The sequence below is a fragment of the Gracilinanus agilis genome, chromosome 1, assembly GCF_016433145.1.
Source record: "Gracilinanus agilis isolate LMUSP501 chromosome 1, AgileGrace, whole genome shotgun sequence".
NCBI lineage: Eukaryota > Metazoa > Chordata > Mammalia > Didelphimorphia > Didelphidae > Gracilinanus > Gracilinanus agilis.
The window spans coordinates 720,938,937-720,965,444 of record NC_058130.1 but is presented as its reverse complement, the minus strand read 5'-3'; the positions used below and the strand labels follow the sequence as shown (position 1 = coordinate 720,965,444).

Sequence of the window (26,508 nt, the reverse complement as noted above, 5' to 3'; positions counted from 1 at the left end):
ATCAATTCATTAAAGTCGTTCCAGGTTTTTCTAAGAGCATGCTGATCATCCTTTCTTATAGTACAATGGTGTTCCATCACAATTATATACTCTATAATTTATTCAGCCACTCTCCAGTTGATGGTCATCTTCCTCAGTTTCTGATTCCAAGGCACCACAAAAAAGTGGCTATAACCACTTTTGTATACATAAGTCCTTTATACTATTCTTTGTCACAGTGAATGTCACCCTAGGTCACAATGAATTAAGAGTACATATAAGTTTATAGCATCCTGATTTTAGTTTTCAACTTTATTCTAGAATGGTTGGAGAGGAGAGAATATAGATAAGAATCTCATTATTGCATTTGCATTCCAATTTTTCCCAATCCCCCTAATAATTGTCTTTTTTCTTTTCTGTCATATTAGTCAATCTAATAAGTATGGAGTAGTACCTCACAGTCTTTTTAATTTGCATTTCTCTAATCAGCAGTAATTTAGAAATTTTTTTTCACATTACTAAAGAGAGCTTTGATTACTTTTCCTGAACTTGTCTGGTCATATCTTTTGACCATTTCTCAGTTGGCAGATAACATTTATTTTTACATATTGGATTTAAATTTTTATTTATTTGAGAAATGATGCCTTTATCAGAGAAGCCTGATGTGATAGTTTCTTTGAATTTCCCTCCATCTCATTTTCCTCTTTGTTTTTTCTTTTCTCATTTTCCTTTCACTCTATCCTCAAAAGTATTTTTCTTTTACTTTTTTTAGATTTAAATATTTTATTTTTTTAGAAAAATTTTCCATGGTTACATGATTGTTTTTACTTTACCCTACATCCCACCATATCCAATGCACATTTCCATTGATTTTAACCTGTGTAATCTATCAAGACTTATTTACATATTATTGATAGTTGCATTGGTGTGGTTGTTTTGAGTCTATAGCCCCAACCATGTCCACATTAACCCATGTGTTTAAGCCATTGATTTTCTTCTGTGTTTCCACTCTTGCAGTTCTTCCTCTGAATGTGGGTAGTGTGCTTTTCCATAAGTCCCTCAGAATTGTCCTGGGTCATTGCATTGCTCCTAGTATAGAAGTCCATTACATTCGATTTTTACCACAGTGTATCAGTCTCTGTGTACAATGTTCTCCTGGTTCTGCTCCTTTCACTCTGCATGAATTCCTGGAGGCCTTTCCAATTCACATAGAATTCCTGCAGTTTATTATTCCTTTGAGCACAGTAGTATTCCATCACCAGCATATACCACAATTTGGTCAACCATTCCCCAATTGAAGGGCATACCCTCGTTTCCCAGTTTTTGCCATCACAAAAAACATGGTTATAAATATTTTTGTACAAGTCTTTTTACCTATGAGCTTTTTGGGGGTACAAACCCAGCAATACTATGGCTGGATTGAAGGGAAGGCATTCTTTTAGCATTCTTTGGGCATAGTTCCAAATTGCCATCCAGAATGATTGGACCAATTTACAACTCCACCAGCAGTGCATTAATGTCCCAATTTTGCCACATCCCCTCCAACATTCATTACTCTCCCCTGCTATCATTTTAGACAATCTGCTAGGTGTGAGGTGGTACCTCAGAATTGTTTTGATTTGCATTTCTCTAATTATTATAGATTTAGAACACTTTTCTCATGTGCTTATTGATAGTTTTGATTTCTTTATCTGAAAATTGCCTATTCATATCCCTTGCCCATTTATCAATTCAAGAATGGCTTAATTTTTTATACAATTGATTTAGCTCCTTGTATACTTGAGTAATTAGACTTCTGTCAGAGTTTTTTGTTATAAAGATTTTTTCCCAGTTTGTTGTTTCCCTTCTTATTTTGGTTGCATTGTTTTTGTTTATACAAAACCTTTTTAATTTAATATAATCAAAATCATTTATTTTACATTTTGTAATTTTTTTTCTAACTCTTGCTCAGTTTTGAAATTTTCCCTTTCCCATAGATCTGACAAATATACTCTTCTGGGTTCACTTAATTTATTCATAGTTTCCCTATCAAATGTGACAATATTTGAATTGCTTCTTGTTGACTACCTGCAATACTTTCTCCTTGATCTGGGAGTTCTGGAATTTGGGTATAATATTCCTGAGATTTATCCTTTTGGGATCTCTTTTGGGAAGTTTTTAGTGGATTCTTTCAATTTCAATTTTGCCCTCTCATTCTAGACTATCCAGGAAGTTTTCCTTGAAAACTTCTTGAAAGATAATGTCTATGCTCTTGTTTTGATCATGAATTTCACATCGTCCCATAATTTTTACATTATCTTGTCTGGATCCAGTTTGCAGGTCAGTTGTGTTTCCAATGATATCTTTCACGTTTTCTTCAATTTCTTCATTCTTTTGATTTTATTTTAGTTTTTCTTGTTGTCTCATAGAAGTCAAAGCTTCCACTTGCCCAATTCTAATTTTTATGGAATAATTTTCTTCAGTGAGACTTTGTGTCTTCTGTTCCATTTGGCCAATTCTACTCTCTAAAGAGTTCTAATTCTCTGAGTTTTCTAAGTAAACCATCATTTTCCAAGTTGGTTAATGTTGTCTTTTTCTGTCCTATTTTTATTTTTTTCTCTTGTATTATTTCTATCATTAGTAGGTACTATATGATGTCAAATACTAGTGAAAGGTATTTGGGGAAGTTTATATAGTTTTCCCATGGTAATCGATGTTAGAATTTTTGATATACACATTTTAAAATTATATTTTAATGCTTCTTCTAGCCAGAAATAAAGTCATACATGCAAGACATCATTGAAAGCTAAAGGTTGATCTTTTATATATTTTTAAAAGTAATACAACTGGAATAGAAACTTGGAATTAATATATAATCACCTTTCATGTTCTAAGAGTCACATGCAAATGTTCATTTTATTAGATATTTATTGAGTTCAGAAAAAAATTATTTAAAAAATCAAAATTAAGCCACTTTTGCAGGTGTCCCATTCATACCTTTGTTTTGTATGTTTTTTGCCATATGTTCCTATTTTACCAAAAACATTTACTAATGTAATGATGTGGGTTGGAGAACTTACAAAATATAACTTAATTGTTTTTTAAATGTTTAATGGTTTTTAATATTCTAGGCATAAGTCTCATTTTGTCCTAGTGAAAATATTTCAGGATATATTGTTACTGTCAGAATTTTATTTAAATTTTTGTTTTCAACATTGTTCCTTAGTGACACACTATTCTTAGTGATATATAGTTTTAAAGTTCTTTTTCTTAGCTTTATTCCTATTGAGTTTTCTCATAACAAGAAATTGATAATTTTTTACACAGCTTTTCATAAGAATTTATGTAGCAAAAACATTAATTTCTCTTTATTGGTTTGATAGCATTGATCTGTAAATCTGTCCAGAGCAGGCTTTTAAAAAATTCTTTTGTTTATTGTTCAGTTCCATCTTGAGAAATTGAGTTGTTTAGTCTCAAAATTTTGGTTCTTTTGTATAAACTACACTGGGTATATGGCTTTGGACAAGTCACTTTAACTCTCTGAGCTTCTGGTTCTCCTCTGTAAAATAAGAATAATATCTTGAAATAAGATACTGCCTTTGAAATATTTTTTTCAAATTTTAAATCATCATATAATTATTAAAAATTAATATTTCTGTAGACAATGTTCTGCTTCTTTAAATTCCCAGTTTGGCTAGCATAAACTTCTGTATAGGTGATGTTGATCATTCTTCTTCCCGCCCCCCCAGTTTTATTTAATATTTTAAAATTTTCCTCTCTCTTTTATTTGATCATTTTAGTCAGATATTTAACCTCTTATGTTAGAATTAATACCATCGAATAGCAGTTCTAGGGAAGTAAATTTTGACAATCTAATGAAGACTTTCCCCAGAATTAGAGCACTTACTTTAACAATGGGTATTGCCACTTTATTAGGCAACTCCCTGTACCTGGAAGAGTTTGAAGTAGAAGATGGATGACCACTTTTTTCAAGGAGATTTTATATCTGCAGAGAATTATTTCAGGATTACTATTGATTCTAAGACAGAAGGTAAAGGTTTAAAAGGTTACATATATATGTATGTTTATACATACATACATATATATATATATAACATGTATAGCACAAATCAAGTTGGTTACCATATCTGGTAAGAGGGAAGGAAGGGGAGGGAGAAAATTTGGATCATATAACTTTGGAAAACTTCTGTGGACAATTGTCATTACATGTAATTGGTAAAATAAAATATCTTTACAAAAATGCATATGGATAAGTAAATAAATAATTGTGTAGGAGTAGAGGGAAACTGGATATACTGGGGAAATCATGAATTCTTTTTGGAGTTGGTACTTGAAGTCAGTATTAAAAAGAGGTAGGGAATATAAGATACAGAGGTGAATATGTACTGATATCTGTTCCATGCATGGGCTCTGAAGAAAGAGACAGAACATTATTACAAATAGGTGAGTTTGACTGAAAGGAGAATATGTTGGGTCAGGGATGTGAAATCAGCAAAGAACATATTATGTAATTAGGTTATGAAGGGTTTTAAATTTCACAGGAGATGGAATTTTATCCTAGCATATAATAGGAACCAGTGAAGCATCTTAAGCATATTAGTGATAAATTCTGACCCATGTTTCAGAATTATGATGATAAAGATGGTCATGAAAGAAATTACACTTTCAACTCTGCACACACACACACACACACACACACACACACACACAATGTTTTATCATGAAATGGAATTGACCTTAATTTCTCAAAGGCTATGTCACCAGATCTCTAGTTCTTTAAAGTCCACCTAAACTAGAAAGACTTCACCTATAGTGTCAGGAAAAGGATAAAGAAGCTGATTGAGAAAATGTTGAATATTTGGTGATGATATTTTTTTTATCATCTCCCACTCATAATGTTTATCTTCTAATGTATGGAGGAGTTGGGACATAAACACACGATGAAATCCCATATTGATTTTCTTTAATTTCTTATTTCTTTACTTCAGCTACATATCATTTCATAGTTTACAAAGCTCTTTCATATACAGTATTTCATTTTATGTAGAGAAAAAAGTCTGTCAGGTAGTTAGGACTGGTTTTCCAATTTTCAATTCAGAAATGAAGAAATTGAGAGTTAAAGTTATTAAATTATTTTGCCAATGGCACATAGATTATAAGTGATACAGAGGGCTAAAATCCTGGTTTTGTCATTTCTTTCCCAGGATTTTTTGAGCTGGAAAATGTACAGAAGAAACAGGAAGTGTTCAACCAGACCTGACTGTGGTGGAAATTCTAAGAATAGAGACAATAAAGAAAAATGTCAGAGTCTTTGTAGTCAACAAGAGCAGAGTGAGTCAGTAAGGTAGGAAGATTGATGTGTATCAATTAATATTTGTTAGGTACCTATTATATGTTAGTCACTGTGCTAAGCTTTGGGTATACAAAAGGAGGCAAAAAATAATCCCTGACTTTAAGGACCTCATAATTTAACAGAAGAAATAACATTAAAAGGAATTTATGCCTGCAGGGTATATAGAAAATTTACAGGATATCATCAACACAGAACAGGCAATAAAAGTGAGAGGTGTGGGGAAAACTTCCTGTCCAAGATGGGATTTTTAAAAAGTTGGGAGTTAAAAGAAGCAAAAAAAGATAGAATGTAGAGAAAGCATGGATAAGAGATTTAGAAAATACCTGGAGTTAAGAAATGGAGTGTTTTATTTATGGATGAGCAAAAAGACTAATTTCACTAGAGCAAAGAATTTATTTTAGGGAATAAGTTAGTAGAAGATTGCAAAGTTAGAAAGGGGCCAGGTTGTAAGGAATTTGAATGTCGAGCAGAGGATTTAGTGTTTGAGGCTGGAGACAGTAGGGAACATTAATTGAATTGGTGGATGGGGGTGAAAGGGTCAGACCTGTACTTTGGGAAAATCTCTTCAGTTGCTAAATGGAGGATGGATTTGACTGGAGAGAGAACTAAGAAATACAAGGTTTTTGATTCCCAATATTTTTTGCAAAAGTAGCAGTAGGATAGGTCCTAATCCAAGTATTAGGACCTATCCCAATCACTCAGAGGAAGTTACTCTGCCTATGAGCCCCTTAAGGGCATCTTTTATGTCCTTATTCCTCAGGCTATAAATGAAGGGGTTCAACATGGGTGTGACTACAGCATACAATGCTGAAGCAACTGTGCTCTTCCACGAATAGTGAGTAGTTGAAGAGCTGAAATATACTCCTAGTCCTGTGCCATAGAATAAAGAAACAACAGAGATATGGGATCCACAGGTAGAAAAGGCTTTGTACTTACCCTTAGCAGATGGGACTTTCAAAATGGAAGAACAGATCTTACTGTATGAAAAAACGATCCCTGTGAGTGGGACAACGCCCAGTATTATAGTTATAATATATAATAATATATAATTGATAAAGGTGTCAGAACAAGAGAGTTTCAGAACTTGAGGAAACTCACAAAAGAAGTGCTGAATTTCATGATCTCCACAGAAAGAAAGCCTTGTTACCATTGGATTCTGAATTAGGGCTTCTATGAGGCCTATTATCCAGGAGAGCAGTACCAAGAGGACACAGAGTCTAGGGCTCATGATGGTTGTATAGTGCAGAGGGTGACAGATAGCCACAAAACGGTCATAGGCCATTGCAGTGAGGAGGAAACTGTCCACACAAGTTAAAGCCATAAAGAAGTACAACTGGGCAAGACAGCCAGCGTAGGATATAACCTTGCTTTGTGTCAAGATATTCACCAGCATCTTGGGGACTGTAGTAGTTATGATACAGAGATCCACAAAAGACAGATTGGAGACAAAGAAGTACATGGGTGTATGGAGATGAGAGTCAGAGGTAATGATCAATATTAAGAGCAGGTTTCCAACCACAGCGGCCAAGTACATGCCCAAAAAGAGCCCAAAGAGAGGCCCCTGCTGCTCTGGTGTCTCAGAAAATCCCAGGAGTAGAAATTCAGTGAATTGTGTTTGGTTTCCTGGCACCATGGGGCTGATGTTTCTGCTGGGAAAGAGAAGTGAGAAGAACATGACATGAAAATACAGCTATCTTTGTATCTGAAATGGAAGGAAGACCAGTCTCTGACTCAGAATATTTTGGTTAACTTTCTGTATCTTCCACTTATCTTTTTTATCTTGGACAAGTCACTATTTCCTCTTTTAACTTCAATGGACTTAGACAAAAGGACTTCTAAGATTCATTCCAGTTCATATATTATTTGAAACAGAATTTATTACATTTTGAAGTGGTTAATTTATGAACACCATCTCCAATTTGCTTTAAGAACTGAGATAAAGGAAGAGATGCTATGGTTTAACAAGTCCACTCCTGCTGCCAATAGCAGATAGGGGATACTGATTTCATATGACACAATGGTTTAAAGAGTCTGTTCTTCAATTGAAATCATAAAATTCTATAGAGATGGAAAACCTTATGGAACTCATTGTACAAAACTATAACACACACACATAAATACAAAATCCATTCTATAAAATACTTGAAAAGAAAACATCTAGCCTTTCCTTGAAGATATCTTGGAAGGGAAACCCACTGCGGTAACTGTCAGTTTTCTTTATATTGAGCCTAATTACCCCAGTTTTTAACTTCTATCTATTGCTCTCATTATACTTTGAGTCCTTGCAGAATAAATCCCATTTCTCTCTCTCCAGGAATCTCTTTAACTACGAGAAGGCCATATTGTAAAAGCTTTCTTTACTTTACTGTACTTTAGGTCAATAATAAATGAAGTTTATAAAAACTTGGGAATAGAAGCAGATTACCATACTCTGTATCACCCCCAAAGTTAAGATCAAGTGGAAAGACTGAATAGAAATATTAAGGCACTCATTGGTAAACTCTGTTCAGAAATACACTTGAAATGAACAGAAATTCTACCATTAGTTCTGTTCCATCTCAGAACAAGACCAAGTGAGGATTTACATATTTCACTGTTTGGCATGCTGTACAGATATGCTATTTGGCAAGGAAGAACTTGCAAACCAGCTTATATAGCAATGATAGGAGGAGACTGTCAATTAGCCAAATATATACATTTATTGCAAAACAGAATAACAGAATTGCATAAAATGGGGTTAATTCAACAGGCTGCACCCTTAGATTACAACTTACATAACATTGAACCAGGAGATAAAGTTTACATCAAGAACTTTAGCAGAAAAACTGCTACAGACATAAAATGGGTTGGACCAGATGAGGCTTTCCTAACTACACTGAGTACCATAAAAGTTGCAGAAAAATATTAGTGGATCCACTGTTCACACAAAGCCAGCAAAATCTTACACCAATGCAGAACATCTAGATAAGAGCCAAGATATTGTAGAATCAGGAAGTGCTGAGAAATGAAACTGAATCATTAACATCAAAAGAACATCACATTAAAAGATTAGTTATACAAAATGTTCCAGAGCAAGAGGAGATCCCAACAATCAACAGTGGACAACTGGCAAGACTATAGGCAGCAGGAAGAAAGTAAAACAAAGCATCCCAGAGAGAAAGCTGGAAGAAAAGATGCTATGAAAAAGAGACAAAGTTTGCAAGCTGAAATGGACAGCTAAGACACTGAACTTTATAAAATTTGTATATATAAGAAATGGACAGATGATAAACCGGACAATTATGTAAGATAGTGTGGCGATAGCACCATAACAAGTCAATTTCACATATTATGGAACAAAAACACAAATTACAAGCAAGAAAAGGAACTTCAGAAGAGGACATCATGAAAACAAGTAAATATATCCATGCAACACAACACATGAAGACACAAAACACAATTCAAACTGATGCATATTTATTGACCTTGTGTAGATAAATAAGGGTCTGGATTTGCAAATCTGCAAAATGTAAATATGTAAATAATTAGTTAGTTTCATAAGGTCTTAGACAAATAGAAAGATCAAATGATAGTTCTATCTGACTAACATCAGGACTAGGGGACATTGTAATAATATTGTATCATATGTCTATAACTTCTGTAAAAATGTATGCATATTTATAAAATAGGTTGGCAATATAGTTATAGGGTCTGTAAATATTGTATCATAGCATTGTACAAAGAAGCAGTGTATAGGATAGAGTAAGGACTTAGAGGATAGTATGTAAGAATTAGTGATTAGATTAAGTCTTAGTATAAATAGAGCCTAATTAGTTACATTTTGCTTAGGAATAGAATTAAGCTACACTGTCAGAGTAGTTAGTTGAAAAGTTGATTGTAAAGCTTATGCTGAAATTGTGTTGATGGAAATAAATAGGATAAATTGCCTAATAAGTATAGATAGAAAACTGTTTGTATTAGTTAAGATTTGCAAGAGTAGGCATTGCTATTGGTATAGTTAAAGTTCTTAAGGATTATTGTGTTGAAACATTTGTTTTGTTTTTTGTATGCATTGTTATAAACCCCAAAATTTCCCTTACCCATAACTTTCCTGCAAAATCTCTTCCAGTAAGTAGAGTTAGCTTAGCATAGCAACAGAGTAGGAAAGGGAAATTTGTTATTTTGGGGGGAGTGGTTAAAAATAGAATACAATTGCAATATGGTAAGTATAAAAGTTCACAATAGTGACCTTTGGTAGGTCACAACTAAAAAGGGGACGAATTGTAGGAAAAATTTGGCACAGAAAGGAGGTTTTTGGAATGTTGCAAGCAAGGAAGCTTGAAGAGCAGGAATGACAGTTGGAAGGGACAAGAGAGGCTTGTGGGAAATAGAACTGGGAGGAGGGACTTCATCTCTGAACTTGGTGCGGGATGGAGGACTTTTCTGTTCTCAGAATTCAACATTTGGATACCTTGGATTTTTTTTATCTTTCCCTCTGTGCCTTGAAGACCTGAAAGTGTTCCTGTTTCTCCTGAATAACACCAAAGTGGCTGATTAGACCCTTACAGCAGCTGGAGGGGTCTTTGACCTGAAAGGCTTGCTGAACCAGCCTGAAGACATTCTACTCATCTCTGTGCCAACTTTGATATCCTGTCTGTAGATTAGGTTAGATGATAGATTAGAGGAAGGAGGAAAGAGCATTTTGGCCAAAGCCTTGGGCTTGGCCCAAGCCAAAAGGACATCATACTTATAGTGACTGAATAGGGCAGTGATGGGCAACCTTTTGAGTTTGGTGTGTCAAAATTCGATAAAAAACTTAGCATAACTCGGGTGGTGTGTCCCTTTGAGGAAAAACCATGATTTCATGATATTTATAGTTTAAATAACAAAAATGTATAATTGTAATATTTAACTGTACTTAATAAACCAAAATAGGTAAATTAATATAGGTAGAATTGTCATCTATAGTGTCCAGAGTGTCTACACTACACTACAGCAAATGTTTCATCCTTGGCATGTGGCCCCATACTTCTCCGTATGCAGCCACATGTCATTGAAAATGGCTACACTCGTCAGTGCTGACATGCATGTCATAGGTTTGCCTTCACTAGAATAGGGTGTCCTACCCCACTCTCCACACCCATCATTAAGCCTGTGTTATAATAAACCACCCTGTTAAGATATCCACAATCAGATAGGTTTCTTTGAGAATACCTGATTACCGTTGAGGGTGTGAGGGGAAATTTGGGGGAGACAACTCTATTAAGCTTAATCCTGAAGATGTCTGCCATTGTTGCTCTCCCCAAAGGAATTGTATGCAGAAAGGATTTTCTGTGGGGAGCCAGGCATTTTACTAAGGCCTTGCAAAATGTCAACTACAAACCCCATAGAAATCTTTCACGTGTACATGAGTTCCGGTCCATCCATGTATCAATAGCATCACAGGGGTAATCCCCTTTGAAGCCCTCATTGTTAAGGTGGAGGGTAACCCAGATAAGATAGGCTTAACCCACACAAGTCTATCTAACAAATACATCTTTGGGGTCTCTCCTTTCAATAATTTTAACAGAAGTCACCAATGGGAAAAGGAGGGTAGCATGGGGGAATGAAGTTCCAGGATGAAAAGGCTCTGGGCACTGAGTCATGACTTTGAAATCCATAGAATCAGAAACACAGCAGGGAAGATGATGACTGGTCATGCTATAATTGAAAAGTATTATCCAGCCATTGTTTGAAGCTTAACTTATACAGGAACTCGTCACCTCCTGTTATTAGACCATTCCACATTTAGATAACTTTAGGTTTTAAGAAGTTTGTTATTTTCTGAGATTGAACATCTAAATTTGATTTTTTTGCCATGCCCTCTCTAGTTTAAGGAAAACAGGTCAAATTCCTTTGATAACTATTCAGAAATCTAAAAGTTATCTACTACTCCAGAAAAGATAGGAGCAGAGCACACATGCATTATAAGCTAATAACTCAAAACTCAAAAGAGATAATACCTGGGGAGATCAACAAAAGAAGTTTCTTACTGTAGGGTGAGCTTATTATTCAGGTCATGGTGATGGTGGTGGTGGTAGCAGGATCCCTAGTGGAGTTGATGGACCAGTGATAGAGAAGACTCACCATGAAGGGCTGTCCTGGCCAAAGGAGTTCTGTGCTGACTCTTTTTTAGCTTACCCTCCACTAAGATTCTCTAATTTTGCCAAATGTATAGGATATCCTCTGGTCTTAATTTCTCAACTCACACCCAGACATACAAGTTGGGTCCCTAGAGGTTGACAATTATACTTTCCTTCAAGGTTCTGCAAGTAGTCTTGGTATGTTTTGGGAAGGTTTTCTAATATCTATAAATTTCCACCAATGTGCTTCCTCTATTGATTTTGAGTTGATATCACTAAGTAACACAAACTTAGTGGGTTTCTAGAAAGGAATATTTACTAAGATTGTATAATATGAATAGTTGAAATAAAATGTAACTCATCCCTCCAAAGTTAAAAAGGTGGTAATATATTCTCCCATAAGCACAGAGATCATCCAGTAGAAAGTGGGATCACATTTGGAGAGTACATGTTGCAAAGGCAAAGCACAGCTTGCATAAATCCTTTCCCAAGATATTCTTTTCTCCCCTTCATAGAATTCAAATGAAATTCCTCTGATACATGGTATAATTTCTGCCTGTGCTTTTATTAGAGTTCCAATGCTTTAATCATTAGGAAGTTTTTCCTTCTATCAAATCTAATTTTTTTTGCAACTTCCATTCATTATTCATAGTTTAGTTTCCTGAAGTTGAACGAAACACCTCTGATCTTTCTATCATGACAGTCCTTGAAATACTTGAAAACACGTATTTCACCCTATCATGATAGCACATATCCAACCTCATATGTTCCTTAGAAGCCTTCTAGCTTTTATTTGGGCTCCTCACTCCCTCTCTCCTACTAACCCAACCATCTCCACATTCTTGGATTCAGATAACTGCAGTAAATACCTAATAATTGATGAGTCTCTCATTGCAATATATACCTAAGAACATGGTACCAAACTCTCCTTGATTTTACTTACAGAAATCAAGAAATACTAGTTCCTTTTGATATGTTGATTTTTATGTGAGTATTATAAATATCCTCAGCAAAAGTCTGAATATATATATATATATATATATATATATATATATATATATATATAGAGAGAGAGAGAGAGAGAGAGAGAGAGAGGAATGGAAATTGGAAATGAAGGTAGAAGGGAAAGAGAGATAAGAGAGGCATGGTGATGAATATACTAGAATCAGAAATAATAGAATCAGATTTTTAGATCATTTGGTTTAATCCGTATCAGAAGCAGAAAGAAGGAAAAAAGACAAAGGGGACAAGATTGATAAGAGATGAGAAATTCCATAAAAAATACATTAGGACAGTAGGTAGATGAAATTAGGAAGTGACGTGAGAATGAAAGAAACAATTGCTCCTACTGAATTATAGAAAATCTGGGAAATGTGCATATTTAATGCTTTGACGGCCCATAGCTCATATAATAATGTCTATCAAAGGCAAAATCAGCTTGCTTGGTATATTAATGGACTAAACTACAAATGGAGGAGACTGAATTAGTGACACAGGTAGGACTAGAACTTGGACTTTTAGCCTACTTACTGTTCCACACTTAAATCATGAGTTTCAGCAGAAATATACTTAAGAAAGGAAATTCTATTTTCTTCATCTCCAGAGTAACTGGGAATTCATGCTCATTCTTGATGTATTGGATTCAGTTCTGTTTTCTTTTCCCAATAATTTATAGGGTCTGTGGCTGTGTCTTCATCATATGTTCATATATTTTTTCCTTACACTCTCCCTAGGAGTTTCAGTCCCTCACCCGAAAACTTCTCTTCTTATCTAACTTCAGATGTTGTGAAATAATTTTAGCTTTCCCATCAGTCACTGTTTAAATAGGGAGTCCTTCCATCTCTACTCCCTGTCTTCACCCACATTCTCTGACCCTGTGGCCTGTGACCTGAATAATAAGCTCACCCTACAGTGCCATTCAGAGGTTTGCAGAATCAGAGGATACAGGAGTTATTTAGGACTTATATAGAAGGGGCTTCATCCTAGATCAGGACCCTATGTCTAAGAATAGGGATAGAAACCCTCTGTCTTTATTAGACTTCCCATTGGTATATCTGAGACAACTCTGGCTAAAGATTTTCCTTGGTGTTTGGACTATACTTGCCTAAGAATGACTGGGGGTAATCTCTGCTCTTATGACAAAAATAAAAATTTAAGGTCATCAAAAAATTCCACAAATATGATTTTATTTGACTCTCACAAAAACCACCATGAATTGAATAGTGATTTTTTTACTCCCATTTTATGGCTTAGGGCCCAAGAGGAAAAGTGATTGGACCATAGTCCTATTTCTAGTTGATGACAAGGATGGAATGTGAACCTAACTTAGAATATAGGGCTTATTCTACTCTCTTTTCCTTTTGCTCCAAACTTGGATCTAGGATGAATTCAGGGTTTCAAGCAGATTCTGAAGTCAGATTTTCTTACTCTATGAAATGGATTAGGCAAAATTTGAGTTATGCTGAATATTGAAAGATCTACTTCAATTTATGAGCAACCATAAGCTACTTGTCTTTCCCCTACTTTCCACCTCCTCTTTACTTCTTTCTCTTCCCAACACTTCTCACCTCCAGTCACTTACTGAACATCACCATAGGGACAAATTTTGCTGATGGTATGTGTTGAAAAAGAGGTCAAGAAGGCAGAGACTGTGGGTCCCAGGAAAAAAAATGGAGTTTCAGGTTCTTGGACTTATATCTCTGGGAGGCACTAGCAGACTATCTCCTTGCCTGAGATAGCTGGTATCTAGTCATGTGGAAAAACATGGAAGAATATTTGTAATTTCTAATGCCTAATAGAGTCAATCCTCCAAACTCTTCATTAAAAAATCCTATAATTGTATATCTAATCCCTTAGCAGCTAAACTCCCTGTGGGGAAGGAAACTATAGCACCAATCCACCTAACAATAAGTTCTGTCCAACATTGCATGAGAAGTTAAAAAACTCCAGAGATCTTGAGCAGAAAGGCACTTAAGAGCTTTTTGGTCCAATCAGAATCATTTATGATTTTCCCAGGAAGGAATTCACTGTCTCCCAGTGTTTCCCATTCTGCTATTGTAGTATTTTAATTGCAAGGGAACTTTTTGCTTCTGATGAGCCAAAATATGCCTCTGTGGATTTTCCTTATTGTTCCTTGTTATTTTTTCTGAGGCCAAGAAGAACAAATCTAATTACTCTTTCATGTGAGGTAATTTCTTTTTTTCTTTTTATGTTTCCTAATATAGTATTTTTCCTTATTACATGCAAAACAATTTTAACATCTCTTTTCTGAAATTTTGAGTTTCAAATTCTCTTTCCTCTCTCTCCTCCCCCTTCCTTAAGATGGCAAGCAACTTAATCCAGGCTATACATGTATAGTCATACAAAACATGTTTTCATATTGGTCACATTGTGGGAGAAGAATATATTAAGACATATATTCATAAATCATGAAGATGGTAAAATAAAATAGCATTTTTTCAATCTGTATCTAAATTCTATCATTTCTATCTGCCTATTAATTTACAATAGATCATTGTACAATATTGTTCTTAACTGTGTACAAAGTTCTCCTGGTTCTGGTCATTTCACTTGGCACCAATTTATGCATGTCTTGATAGTATCCTGTTCATCTTTTCTTATATTATAATGTTACTCCATCACAATTATATACTCTAATTTATTCATTCATTCCTCAGTTGATGGATATGAGCCTCAATTTCCAATTCTTTGCCATCACAAAAATAATGGTATAAATATTTTGTATACATCGAACTTTTTCACTTTTCTTTGGTCCTTCAGATATAGTACTGGTAATGCTGAATTAGAGAGTATATATAGATTCATAACATCTTGATTTTAGTTTTCAACTTTTTTCTAGAATGTTTGGAGAGAAGAGAATATAGACCAGCTCATAATTCTATTAGTGCATTAGTATGCCAGTTTTTTCCAATCCCCCAACATTTGTCTTTTTTCTTTTCTGTCATATTAGCCAATATAATAGGTGTGGAGTAGTACTTCATAGTTGTTTTAATTTGCATTTCTCTAATCAATAATAATTTAGAACTTTTTTCACATTACCAAAGAGAGCTTTGATTATTTTTCCTGAAACCTGCCTGGTTTTATCTTTTGACAATTTTTCAGTTGAGAAATGACTTTTATGTTTACACATTGGATATAATTTTTTTATCTATTTGATAAATGATCCCTTTATCAGAGAAGGTTGTTATGAAATTTTTCTCACATTTATGGTTACTGTGAATTTCCCTCCATCCTGTTTCCCTCTTTGCTCTTCCTCTTCTGTTTCTCTTGTTACTATCCTCAAAAGTATTTTGCTTTTGACCACGCCTCCTTCAACCCACCTTCCCTTGCATTCCTATCTCCTCTTGTCCTATCCCTTTTTACTCCTACTTTTTTGTAGTGTAAGATCAATTTCTATACCTAGCTGAGTATGTAGGTTATTTTCTTTTTGAGCCAATTCTAATGAGAATAAAGTTCAAGTGCTCCCCCTCAATTTCCCCATCATCCTCTCCACTGTAAATACTCTTTTCCTGCCTATTTTAGGTAAAATAATTTACCCAATACTATCTCCTTTATAAAATTTCCTTTGGCACCTACATCTAAGAACCAACATTCATTCTTATCACATTTTATCTAATTAGATTTGGCTCTTTAGGATAACTGGTAAAGTTCTTTTTTTAAAAAAACCCTTAAAAGTTTTATCAAAAGCTCAACATTGAACATCAACTCAACTAGCCAGCCTTGCTTGGTAACTATTTAAATTAATTCATTTTGATTTGTAAAGTATCAATAATTTCTTAGACTTTCCAAGTTCTCATTAATTTGTAGGAGTTTTTATGTCTACTAATAGTTTCTAATTCTCATTTTGAGACCTGATTGCTTTTATAAATTTCAGTGAATTTACCATATTGCTCTATCTATAGTAGATATAAAAATGCTATCAAAAGTATATATATGGATATCCCTATACCAGGTTCCTACAAGTACCTCCATTTGACTTTCATTTTGGCTGCCCATTCTCTGAGGTAGAAGGTAAAATCAGACCAGGGAATCATACTTACCTTTTACCTCAGACTTTTGATCCCTTTCTAATTACAGTATGGCAATTTTCCATAGTCCTGGTTGCTGATGAGGGAGCACAATATTGATGCAATTATCCTGCAGGCTAGTAGGAATAATTCTCTTTAATCAGACTTTGCTGGTGATTCAAGGACCTGTTATGGTTCTATTTTTACTTATAATTTTATACACATAGGATTGAGATATATTTTTATCCAGATTTAATTTTCCCCCCTTCTATTTGGTTTCTTGGTTTTTGGTTCTCATTTGAGAATTGATTCATATACCTCATAACTCAACACCCTCCAAAGGGGGAGATTGTATAATTATCCTAATTATCTTAAAACCTGTTAAGAGAATTTTTATTAATTTCTCTTTTTTTATATTTAAGAGGAAAAGAAACAATGATATTTTTCAGTAAGAGACACCCTGCTGTGCCGCTTGTCAGTTGGTGACCCCCTTTTGTGCAGGTTGGCAGTTGGTGACAGTTAGAAGGGTGTGGCTGAGTGTGGTTTGGAAGTTGTAGACTGTTGGAAAGGGCTTTTTGTCTCTGGGTCCCCTGGGAAGAGGAGTGTGTAACTCACTCTCTCTGGGACTGTGAGGAGACTGAGAAATGGATTTAAGGTCTTAATAGCCTTATTAATTATTAATAATCTGGGTAGATAGGTAGATAGATAGTGCTTATATTACTAGATAGAAAGAGTAAGAGAGTAGGCAAGGGCTTTGGCCTAGCAGAAGATACTGCCTTCTGAGGCAGATAGATTTAAGTTTTTTTTAGAAAAATTTAGTTAGGATTGGGATCTAGGGTTTAGTTACAAGCTATTGTAAGATTACTTTCACTTTCCTCCTTTCTTTTTCCTATCCATATTTTCTAATAATAAACTAAGTGTTTTGCATTTAATAAACTGTTCACTGGCTTTTGATCAAACTCCTTCCCCCCAAAATTTAACCCTTCTCAAATCCAAGGTTTAAGATCTTTTAAAGCAATTTTAGGAAAAGAAAATCACCCACACCCTAAATCAGGACAGTGGATCTTAAGGATGCCTACAGAAATCACACACTACATGAAGAGATCCAGAATGAACTTTGGGATATAGTGTACTGAACTGAAGGGAGTTGAACATATCATTTATTCTGAATGTCAATTCATGCCACAAGGGATTGCTTCCTAAATGGCTTTTTGTCAATGCATCTATCAATCATTTTTTTCTTTGCCCTTCTGTCTTTCTTTCCCTCTTATACCCAAATTGTTATAATTTTCTCTTTGTTAAGTACAATATTTTATACACTTCTAATAATAGAATCTTTAGAGGTATAGGTTACATATGTGGAATGATTCACTGGGGAGACCTGACATGTTAATCTCCTAAAGAACCCAAATGAGGAGATTTAACGTGCTGATCTCCCAAAGAATCAAAGGGAGGGAGTGTGAAGGACCCCCCCCCCCCACTCCCAAGATCATGCACTGGGGTCCTACCTGTGTCCCAGCAGTACTAGAGCTACATCATGTCAGTGGACTTGGGTCATGGGACAGTGATGTAGGCACTTGACCAGGAAATGATTGGGAAATTGATTTGGGTTAAAAGGGAGAAATAAAGTAGGGAGATCCAGGAAGCAGGCTCTCTCTATTCTCTCTGTCCTGTGGCCAAAGAAAGGTGGCTAAAGGGTCCACTGGGAGACCAACCACATGATAGAATAAAATTAGACTGCTTTCTCTCTATCTGTCTGCCTTCTTCTGCTCAAGTAAATATTAAGAAACTCTTTTTTTAAACCCTTAACTTCTGTGTATTGGCTCCTAGGTGGAAGAGTGGTAAGGGTGGGCAATGGGGGTCAAGTGACTTGCCCAGGGTCACACAGCTGGGAAGTTTCTGAGGCCGGTTTTGAACCTAGGACCTCCAGTCTCTAGGCCTGACTCTCAATCCACTGAGCTACCCAGCTGCCCCCAATATTAATACACTCTATGGAAATTAAGGACCAAAGTTTAATATTTAGTTATTACATACCTTAACCAAGTAATGACATGACCCTGACCCATTAATAAACTGGAGCACAGGGGTCATGTATTTTTTCAGGGACAGCTGAGAAGCTGGTGTGGGTGCCTCATCTTACAGAAAGAATGAGAAGACTAGAGCTGAGAGACCACCAGACAGAAAGAAGAACACCACAAATCATTAAACAAGGGGACATGAGAAATAAAAATTCCCACCTGGAACCAAGCCAAAGCCTTAGCACACAGAGCTATACACATGATACAGACTTAAGGACATAATGTGACACTTGAAATGGTATTTTTGACAATGGTTGTGCTGTTAAGAGTGCCAAAGACACAAGCATGGGGCTTACCACCATGAGTAAGACCTCTGACATATTTTGACAATTTTATCACTGATAATTCTTTACTACTATGACAAGCACAAGTTAATACATTGTATAATGACTTGACTACTATGACACATAAGCTTTAGTCACTAAGACCCCTAATAATTTAGCTGCACAAGAATATGTGCCAAAGCCTTATTTAAAGCTGCAACCTAAGGCAACATGGGTTAATGATAGAAAAACTGGATGTGAAAAGTGGTGAATGATTTATAACTTTTCTGTTAGAAGGTATGAGTGGCCTTTGCTGACATACTCTAATCTATAGCTATTAAATAGATATTAAGGGATTCTTGGAGAATAGCACTCCAGTAACATTTCAATGGACATACAAATTTATTTACAGCAACATTTAAATGGACATACAAGATACAAATACAATAACACATTATATTGAGAATAGTAAGGTTCTTAATGGAAACACAAAAGCAATAGCAGATTCAATACTCAATGTTTTTAAGTTTCAACTTTTTGGAAAAGTATCTCAGATTCTAACACATTTTATTCTTCTTTTGGTTATATGTATTATTATTGTATGTATTGTATATATCATTATATGTATAATTTCTTTCTTTTTCTCTTACTCTTTATTAAACTCACTATTAACAATGTTAAGACTTTAGTGCATGATATACAGACTTTTAAAAAATAAAAGTAAAAAGGGGGATAGGTGAGGATATATAAAGGACAAGTCAGACCCCCTGAGATTGCTGGTAAGGTCCTAATCACTCACACAATGGCACTGCTGCTCTCAGCCAAAGGTCAGCATTAAACCTTGAGTCCCCCCAACTCTGAAGAGCAAAGAAGTCTTTGTAATACCATGATTGAAAGTATCAAACCTTCCCTAAATTTCGCAGAATAGATTAAGCTTTCTCAGCTTGCTTATGTCTGTAATAGCAACCCTGATAATGTTCTTGTGTGAAGTCATTTTCATAAATATTGACCTGTGGGAAAGTAACACCCCCCCCCCCCCGCCCAAGAATGTTGTAATGCTTAGTATTTTATTTTCCATTAAAAATCTTTCTCTTTGTCAGAATAAACAAAGATTATATCGCCCAGTCATGGTGCTATGATTCTTCTGCTCAGCCCTTCTCAAAAGTCATGCTGGCCCCACCTTTCCTGTCCTTCCCCTTATCTTACTCTTTCTCTGAGGCTGCTAGTCTTCCTAGCAGGCTAATTCTCACTCTCCATGGCTACAAGGCCCTCAGATCCAATCACATATCACCAGATTCCCACAAAGCTCAACATTAAATATCATCTGAACTAACCAAACTTACTTATTAACTCTATTTAACCCAATCCATTTTATTTCATCAAGCATCAATAATTTTTTAGTGATTATAGGTTCTCATTGGGAGGAGAATGGCATAATAAATTAAAACCTAGGTTTTAAAGAGGAAAATTTGATTTTGAATACAGCCTTTGATACTTACTGGCTTTGTATCCTTGGGCAAGTCACTTCATTCATCTGAGCCTCATTCTGGGTGTATTAAGTGTTGATAATAAACCCTACATATATGGATTTAATCAGGATCAAATGTAACAATGCATGTAAAGGGAATTAACAAACAAAATATTCAACCAACATATTTTTTGTTGTTTTCTATTGGTGTTATTACTATCATATCATGATACAGTCTTGAGGCCTCAAACTCACCAAAATAATAGGTACTTGACCTAATCTATGGGCCAAAATACTAAATATCAGTTTTTCTATTACCTAGAAAAATTTGAAATAAAGTTTAATTCATGTCTGAACTCCAAATGTGGACCAAGTTGGTCCGCATGTACCATACAAACTCTCAAAGTCATAAATTCAACTGAGGTATGGAACAAACTTTATTCCACTCCTCTGTGTCATTTGATATTATTGTAAACCCTGGAAGACTACGTCTCCCAGGACTCTCTCTGCTACAACTTTCTCTGACACCTCCCACTTCCTTTGGGGGAGGTGTCAGGGAAAGTATAAAAGGGAAAGTTTGGTGCCTTTTCTCTCTCTCTATGCTGGAGGCTCAGCTCTTTACCCTGAGCTCTCTCGATCCAGAGCTCTACTCTCTCTCTACCTAGGAGGGTCTGCTCTCTGACCCTGGAGGCGGGCTAGCTCTCTCCAGGGAAGCAGTGCTTTCTACCCTGAGACCCTGATCTCTCTCTTGGTGTCTTTTTCCCTTTCTTCCTACCTCTTAGTTTTCCCTAGACCTTTCCCTTTCTAATTATAATAAAACCTAGCTATTCAAACCCTAAAGTTGCTCTCTGATCATTCATTTGAGGGCTCTGGGCAATTTCCCCCTGCTGAGGCTGGGACCGCTACCTTCCTTTCCCTTCCTCTACCTTCCTCTTTCCTTTCTCCCATTCATCCTACCATCCTCTCTTCCTCCCTTCACGTTCACCACACACCTCAGAAAATGTAGGAAATGTAAGGACTTATAGGAGTTTATGAAAAGAGGCTGGAAACATGCATTTTTCAAATAATTCTGCCTTGGGGCTCATTAACATATATGGAAAATAAATAGAGAAATTTTAAATTTTTGTATAAAAATACCAAATAATTTGATGATTATTACTCAGCAATATAATTTGGATCATGAAAATGCTATTCCCTCTTTACATCTACTCTATCAAGTCTCCCATTATTTTCTTTGAGATTACAGTCCTTTTGTTCATCTGAAACAATTTTGTTATCACACACACGTAAATCTTAACATTTGTTGATACTAAGTTTCAGTTGCAAAGTTTGAAGATCAGTAAGGGCCAGGCAACTGGAGTCAAGGTAGGCAGTATCTGAAGCCAGATTTGATAACCACATCTCCTAATTCTAGGCTTGCTCTTTATTCACTGACCCTTCCAGCTGGATATTTGGCCTTTTTTCTATCATTGTTTCTATGTTTATTTTTTTCTCTTATATTATTGCTATCATTAAAAAATTGTACCTTGCCAAATGTTATACCTCCTTTTGGCATGGGATTAGCCCACAGAGTGCAAAATCAACTGGGTAATTGTCTCCCAAAGCACTCTGTGAAAATTATCTCTTCCCCATAAAGTCTATCTGAGATTCCATTCAAATTTTAAAGAGACCTAGCTTATAATCTCTTAATCACTTATCAATAACTTATACTACTTGCTCTATTTCCTAATGAACTCTTACTTAATTAGTAAATAATTCTTAATTAATAAATAATTCTCTAGAAGAGGAAGCCTGTAGCCCCATATCAGTATAAGACCTTAACAATGAGAAAATGCTAATAAAGGAAGACCCCTAAAATCTTTAGGATTATCTAAAAACTGGAATGAAGGATCTTGAGTTTTGTCTACTTGTAATTTTTTTTCTAGAGGGAGAGGTAATTGAAAGGCCATTTTCGCTGGCTGTATCTTATGCCTAAAATTCTCTCCTTTCTGGTTTCCTGGCATTTTTCAAGACCTAGCTAAAATCCCACCTTCTCCAAGAGGTCTTTCCTGATCTCCCTAATGACTTTCCTCTTAGACCATCTGCTATTTATCCAACCTAAATTTTTGTTCATGGTCCTCTCTGCCATTACGTTAGAGCCATTTTTTAGAATAAGATGTTTTTTTTAGTTTTTTTCTTTTTTTTTCCAGTTACACGTAACAGCAATTTTCAAACCTCATTTTTCTGACATTTTGCTATCCATGTTCTCTCCCTCCTTTCTCTTCCTCCCCCTTTCCCAAGAAGGCAGGTATTATGTGGTATGTTATACATGGGTTATTATACAGTAAATACTTCCATATTCATTATACTGTAAAAGAAAACACATCTTGTGTATAGTAGAAAAAATTTAATGGAGAAAATAGAGTAAAGAATGGTATACTTCAAAAAAAACACAAAAGAAAGGAGGGAATAGAAGATACAAAGGTGAATATGTATTGACATGTGTTCCATGCATAGGTACTGAAGAAAGCAAGGTGAGTTTGACTGAAGGTAGAATATGTTGGGTCAATGTGAAATCAGCAAAGAACATATTATGTAATTAGATTATGAAGAGTTTTAAATTTCTTAGGAGATGACATTTTATTCTAGTATATAATAGGGAACCAGTGAAGCATCTTAAGCATATTAATGATATATTCAGACCCATGTTTGAGGATAAAGATCATCATGAAAACAATTACAATTTCTGTAGATATGTATATGCATATATACATATATACAATGTTGTATAGTGAAATGGAATTGACCTTAGTTTCTCAAAGGCTATGTCACCAGAGCTCTAGTTCTTTGAAGTCCAACTAAACTAGAATGGCTTCATCTATGGTGTCAGACAAAGGATAAAGAAGCTTATCAAGAAATTGTTGACTACTCTGTGATGATTTTTTTCATCATCTCCACTCATAATGCTTATCTGCTAAGGTATGAAGGAATTGAAACATAGACTCACAATGATGAAATCCCATAATGTTTTTCTCTAATTTCTTTTTCTTTACTTCAGCTACATATCATTTCATAGTTTACAAATCTCTTTCATATGCAGTATTTCATTTGATGTAGAGAAAAAAAGTCTGTCAGATAGTTAGGACTGGTTTTCTAAATTCCATTTCAGAAATGAAGAAATTGAGGATTAAAGATATTAAATTATTTTGCCAGTTGCACATAGATTATAAGTGATACACAGAGGACTAAAATCCTGTCTTTGTAATTTCTTTCCCAGGACTTTTTGAGCTGGAAGATGTCCTGAAGAAACAGGAAGTGTTCAACCAGCTGAGACTGTGGTAGGAACTCCAAGAACAGAGACAATGAAGAATATTCAAAGTCATTTGTGGTCAACAATAGCAGGATGATCAAATCTGTCCTCAGACTCTTCCTAGCTGTGTGATGCTGGGCAAGGCACTTAGACTCCATTGCCTAGCCATTACCACTCTTCTGATTGGAACTAATACATAGTATTGACTCTAAGACAGAAGGTAAGGATTTAGAAAAAATAAGAGCAGAATGAGTCAGTAAGGTAGGAAGCTTGATGTCCATCAATTAACATTTATTAAGTACCTACTATATGTCAGTCACTGTGCTAAGCTTTGGGTATAAAAAAGGAGGCAAAAAATAGTGCCTGACTTTAAGGACCTCATAATCTAACAGAAGAAATATCATAAAAAGGAACATATACCAACAGTAGAAAATTCACAGGTTATCATCAACACAGGACAAGCAATAAAAGTAAGAGGATTGGGAAAAACTTCCAGTGAAAGATGGGCTTTTTAAAAAGTCGGGACTCAAAAGAAACAAAAGAAGATGGTATGTAGAGTTAAGCAGAAAGAGCATGGATAACAGGCTAAGAAAATGCCTGGAAACAAGAAATGGAGTGTTTTATTCATGGATGAGCAAAAAGGCTAATGTCACTTGAGTCAGGAGTTTATGGTAGGGAATAGGGAAGTAGAAGACTGCAAAGGTAGAAAGGGGCCAGATTGTAAGGAATTTGAATGTTGAAAAAAGAATTTTGTGTTTGAAGCTGGAGACAATAGGAAACCACTGGTATTCATTCAATTGGTGGATGGAGGTGAAAGACTCAGACCTATAACTTTAGGAAAATCACTGTAGTAGTTAAATGGAGGATGGATTTGACAGGAGAGAGAACTGAGGAATCCAAGATTTTTCCTTTCTGGTATTTTTTTGCAGAACTTGCAGTGTTCTATTCCAAGGACCAAGATCCAGCCCCATCATTCAGTGGAGATTATTCTGTTAAAGAGCCTCCTAAGTGCATCTTTTATGTCCTTATTCCTCAGGCTATAAATGAAGGGGTTCAACATGGGTGTGACCACAGCATACATTGCTGAAGCAACTGTGCTCTTCCAGGAAGATTGAGTAGTGGAAGAGCTGAAATATACTCCTATTCCTGTGCCATAGAATAAAGAAACAACAGAGAGATGAGATCCACAGGTAGAAAAGGCTTTATATTTACCCCTAGCAGATGGGACTTTCAAAATGGAAGAACAGATCTGACTGTATGATAAAATGATCCCTGTGAGTGGGACAATGCCCAATATTCCAGCCATAATATATAATAAAATATCATTGATGAATGTGTCAGAACAAGAGAGTTTCAGAACTTTAGGAAGATCACAAAAGAAGTGCTCAATTTCATGATCTTTACAGAAGGAGAGCCTTGTTACCATCACACTGTGAAGGAGGGACTCTAAAAGGCTTGTTGTCCAGGAGAGCAGCACCAAGAGGACACAGAGTCTAGGGCTCATGATGGTTGCATAGTGCAGAGGATGACAGATAGCCACAAAACGGTCATAGGCCATTGCAGTGAGGAGGAAACTATCCAAAGTAACAAAAGCCATAAAGAAGTACATCTGGGCAAGACAGGCAACATAAGGTATACCTTTGCTTTGTGTCAATATATTAACCAACATGTTGGGGACTGTAGTGGTTACCATGCAGAGATCCACAAAGGACAGATTGGAAAGAAAGAAGTACATGGGTGTATGGAGATGAGAGACAGAGGCAATGATCAGCATTAAGAGCAGGTTTCCAACCACAGTGACCAAGTACATGCCTAAGAACAGCCCAAAGAGAGGCCCCTGCTGCTCTGGTGTCTCAGAAAATCCCAGGAGTATGAATTCAATGAGTTGTGTTTGGTTTTCTTGTACCATGGAGCTGATGTTTCTGCTGGGAAAGAGAAGTGAGAAGGTCATGGCTTTTCAAATACAATTATCTTTCTATATGAAATGGAGGGAACACCAGGTTTTGACTCAGAATATCTTGGTTCAGTTCCTATATCTACGATTTATTATCTTTTTTTATCTTGGACAAGTCACTATTTCCTCATTCAACCTCAGTGGAAGATAAAGGACTTGGACTTAATGACTTCTTAGATTCCTCCAAGTTCATATATTATTTGAAATGAACAAACAACATTTAGAAATGAATAATTTACGATCACCATCTCCAATTTTCTTTAAGCACTGGGATAAATGAAGAGATACCATAGTTTGGCAAGTCCACTCCTGCTGCCAACAGCAGACAGAGGAAATTGATTTGATATGACAGAATGGCCTGGAGAGTCTGTTCTTCAACTGGAATTACAAAATTTCATAGAGATGGAAAAGACCTCATAGAACTCCATAGAGCTCATAGTACAAAACTGTAACACCCATGCTCCATTCTATAATGTACCTAACAAGTATACATCTAGCTTTTCCTTGAAAACTCCATGGAAAAGAAACCCAGTCTGGGTTAACTGTCTGTTTCCTTTACATTGAGCCTAAATATCTATCCAATGCTCTTATTGTACTTTGAATTCTTACAGAACAAATTCCATTTATCTCCCTCAAGGAATTTCTTTAAGTATGAGTAGGCAGTTATCCCATATTGAAAAAATGTTCTGTACTTTAGGTCAAGAAATTCTAGTTCCTTCAGGTGATCTTCATAGGCCCTTTACCATCTTAATTGCTCTTCCTTGCATCTTCTCCAGATTATCAATGTGCTTTTAAAATTATGACATCCAGAACTAAACCCAAAATTTCAGATGTGGTCTGACTATGGACAGGAACAATGAGAAAATAATCTCCTTCTTAGTGGAAGCTATGGGTCCTTTAATGTAACTTAATTTTTAAAAAGATTATTTTGGGTGCCATAATACTGCCAAATCAGTAGGTTTACAGGCTACTGGAAACTTCCAGATCATTTAAAAA

At 35.6% G+C, this 26,508-nt stretch overlaps 2 protein-coding genes across 2 annotated transcripts; both read right to left on the bottom strand.

Annotated features, from left to right (window-relative positions):
- Positions 1–6,026: 6,026 nt before the first annotated feature.
- Positions 6,027–6,965, bottom strand: LOC123232171 (olfactory receptor 7C2-like). Its single transcript, XM_044658542.1, has one exon. It carries the CDS (start codon positions 6,963–6,965, stop codon positions 6,027–6,029), a length of 939 nt encoding a protein of 312 aa, XP_044514477.1.
- Positions 6,966–24,528: 17,563 nt separating this feature from the next.
- LOC123232170 (olfactory receptor 7D2-like) lies at positions 24,529–25,467 on the bottom strand. The gene has a single exon (XM_044658541.1). The coding sequence runs from the start codon at positions 25,465–25,467 to the stop codon at positions 24,529–24,531; it is 939 nt and encodes a 312-aa protein (XP_044514476.1).
- Positions 25,468–26,508: the final 1,041 nt, after the last annotated feature.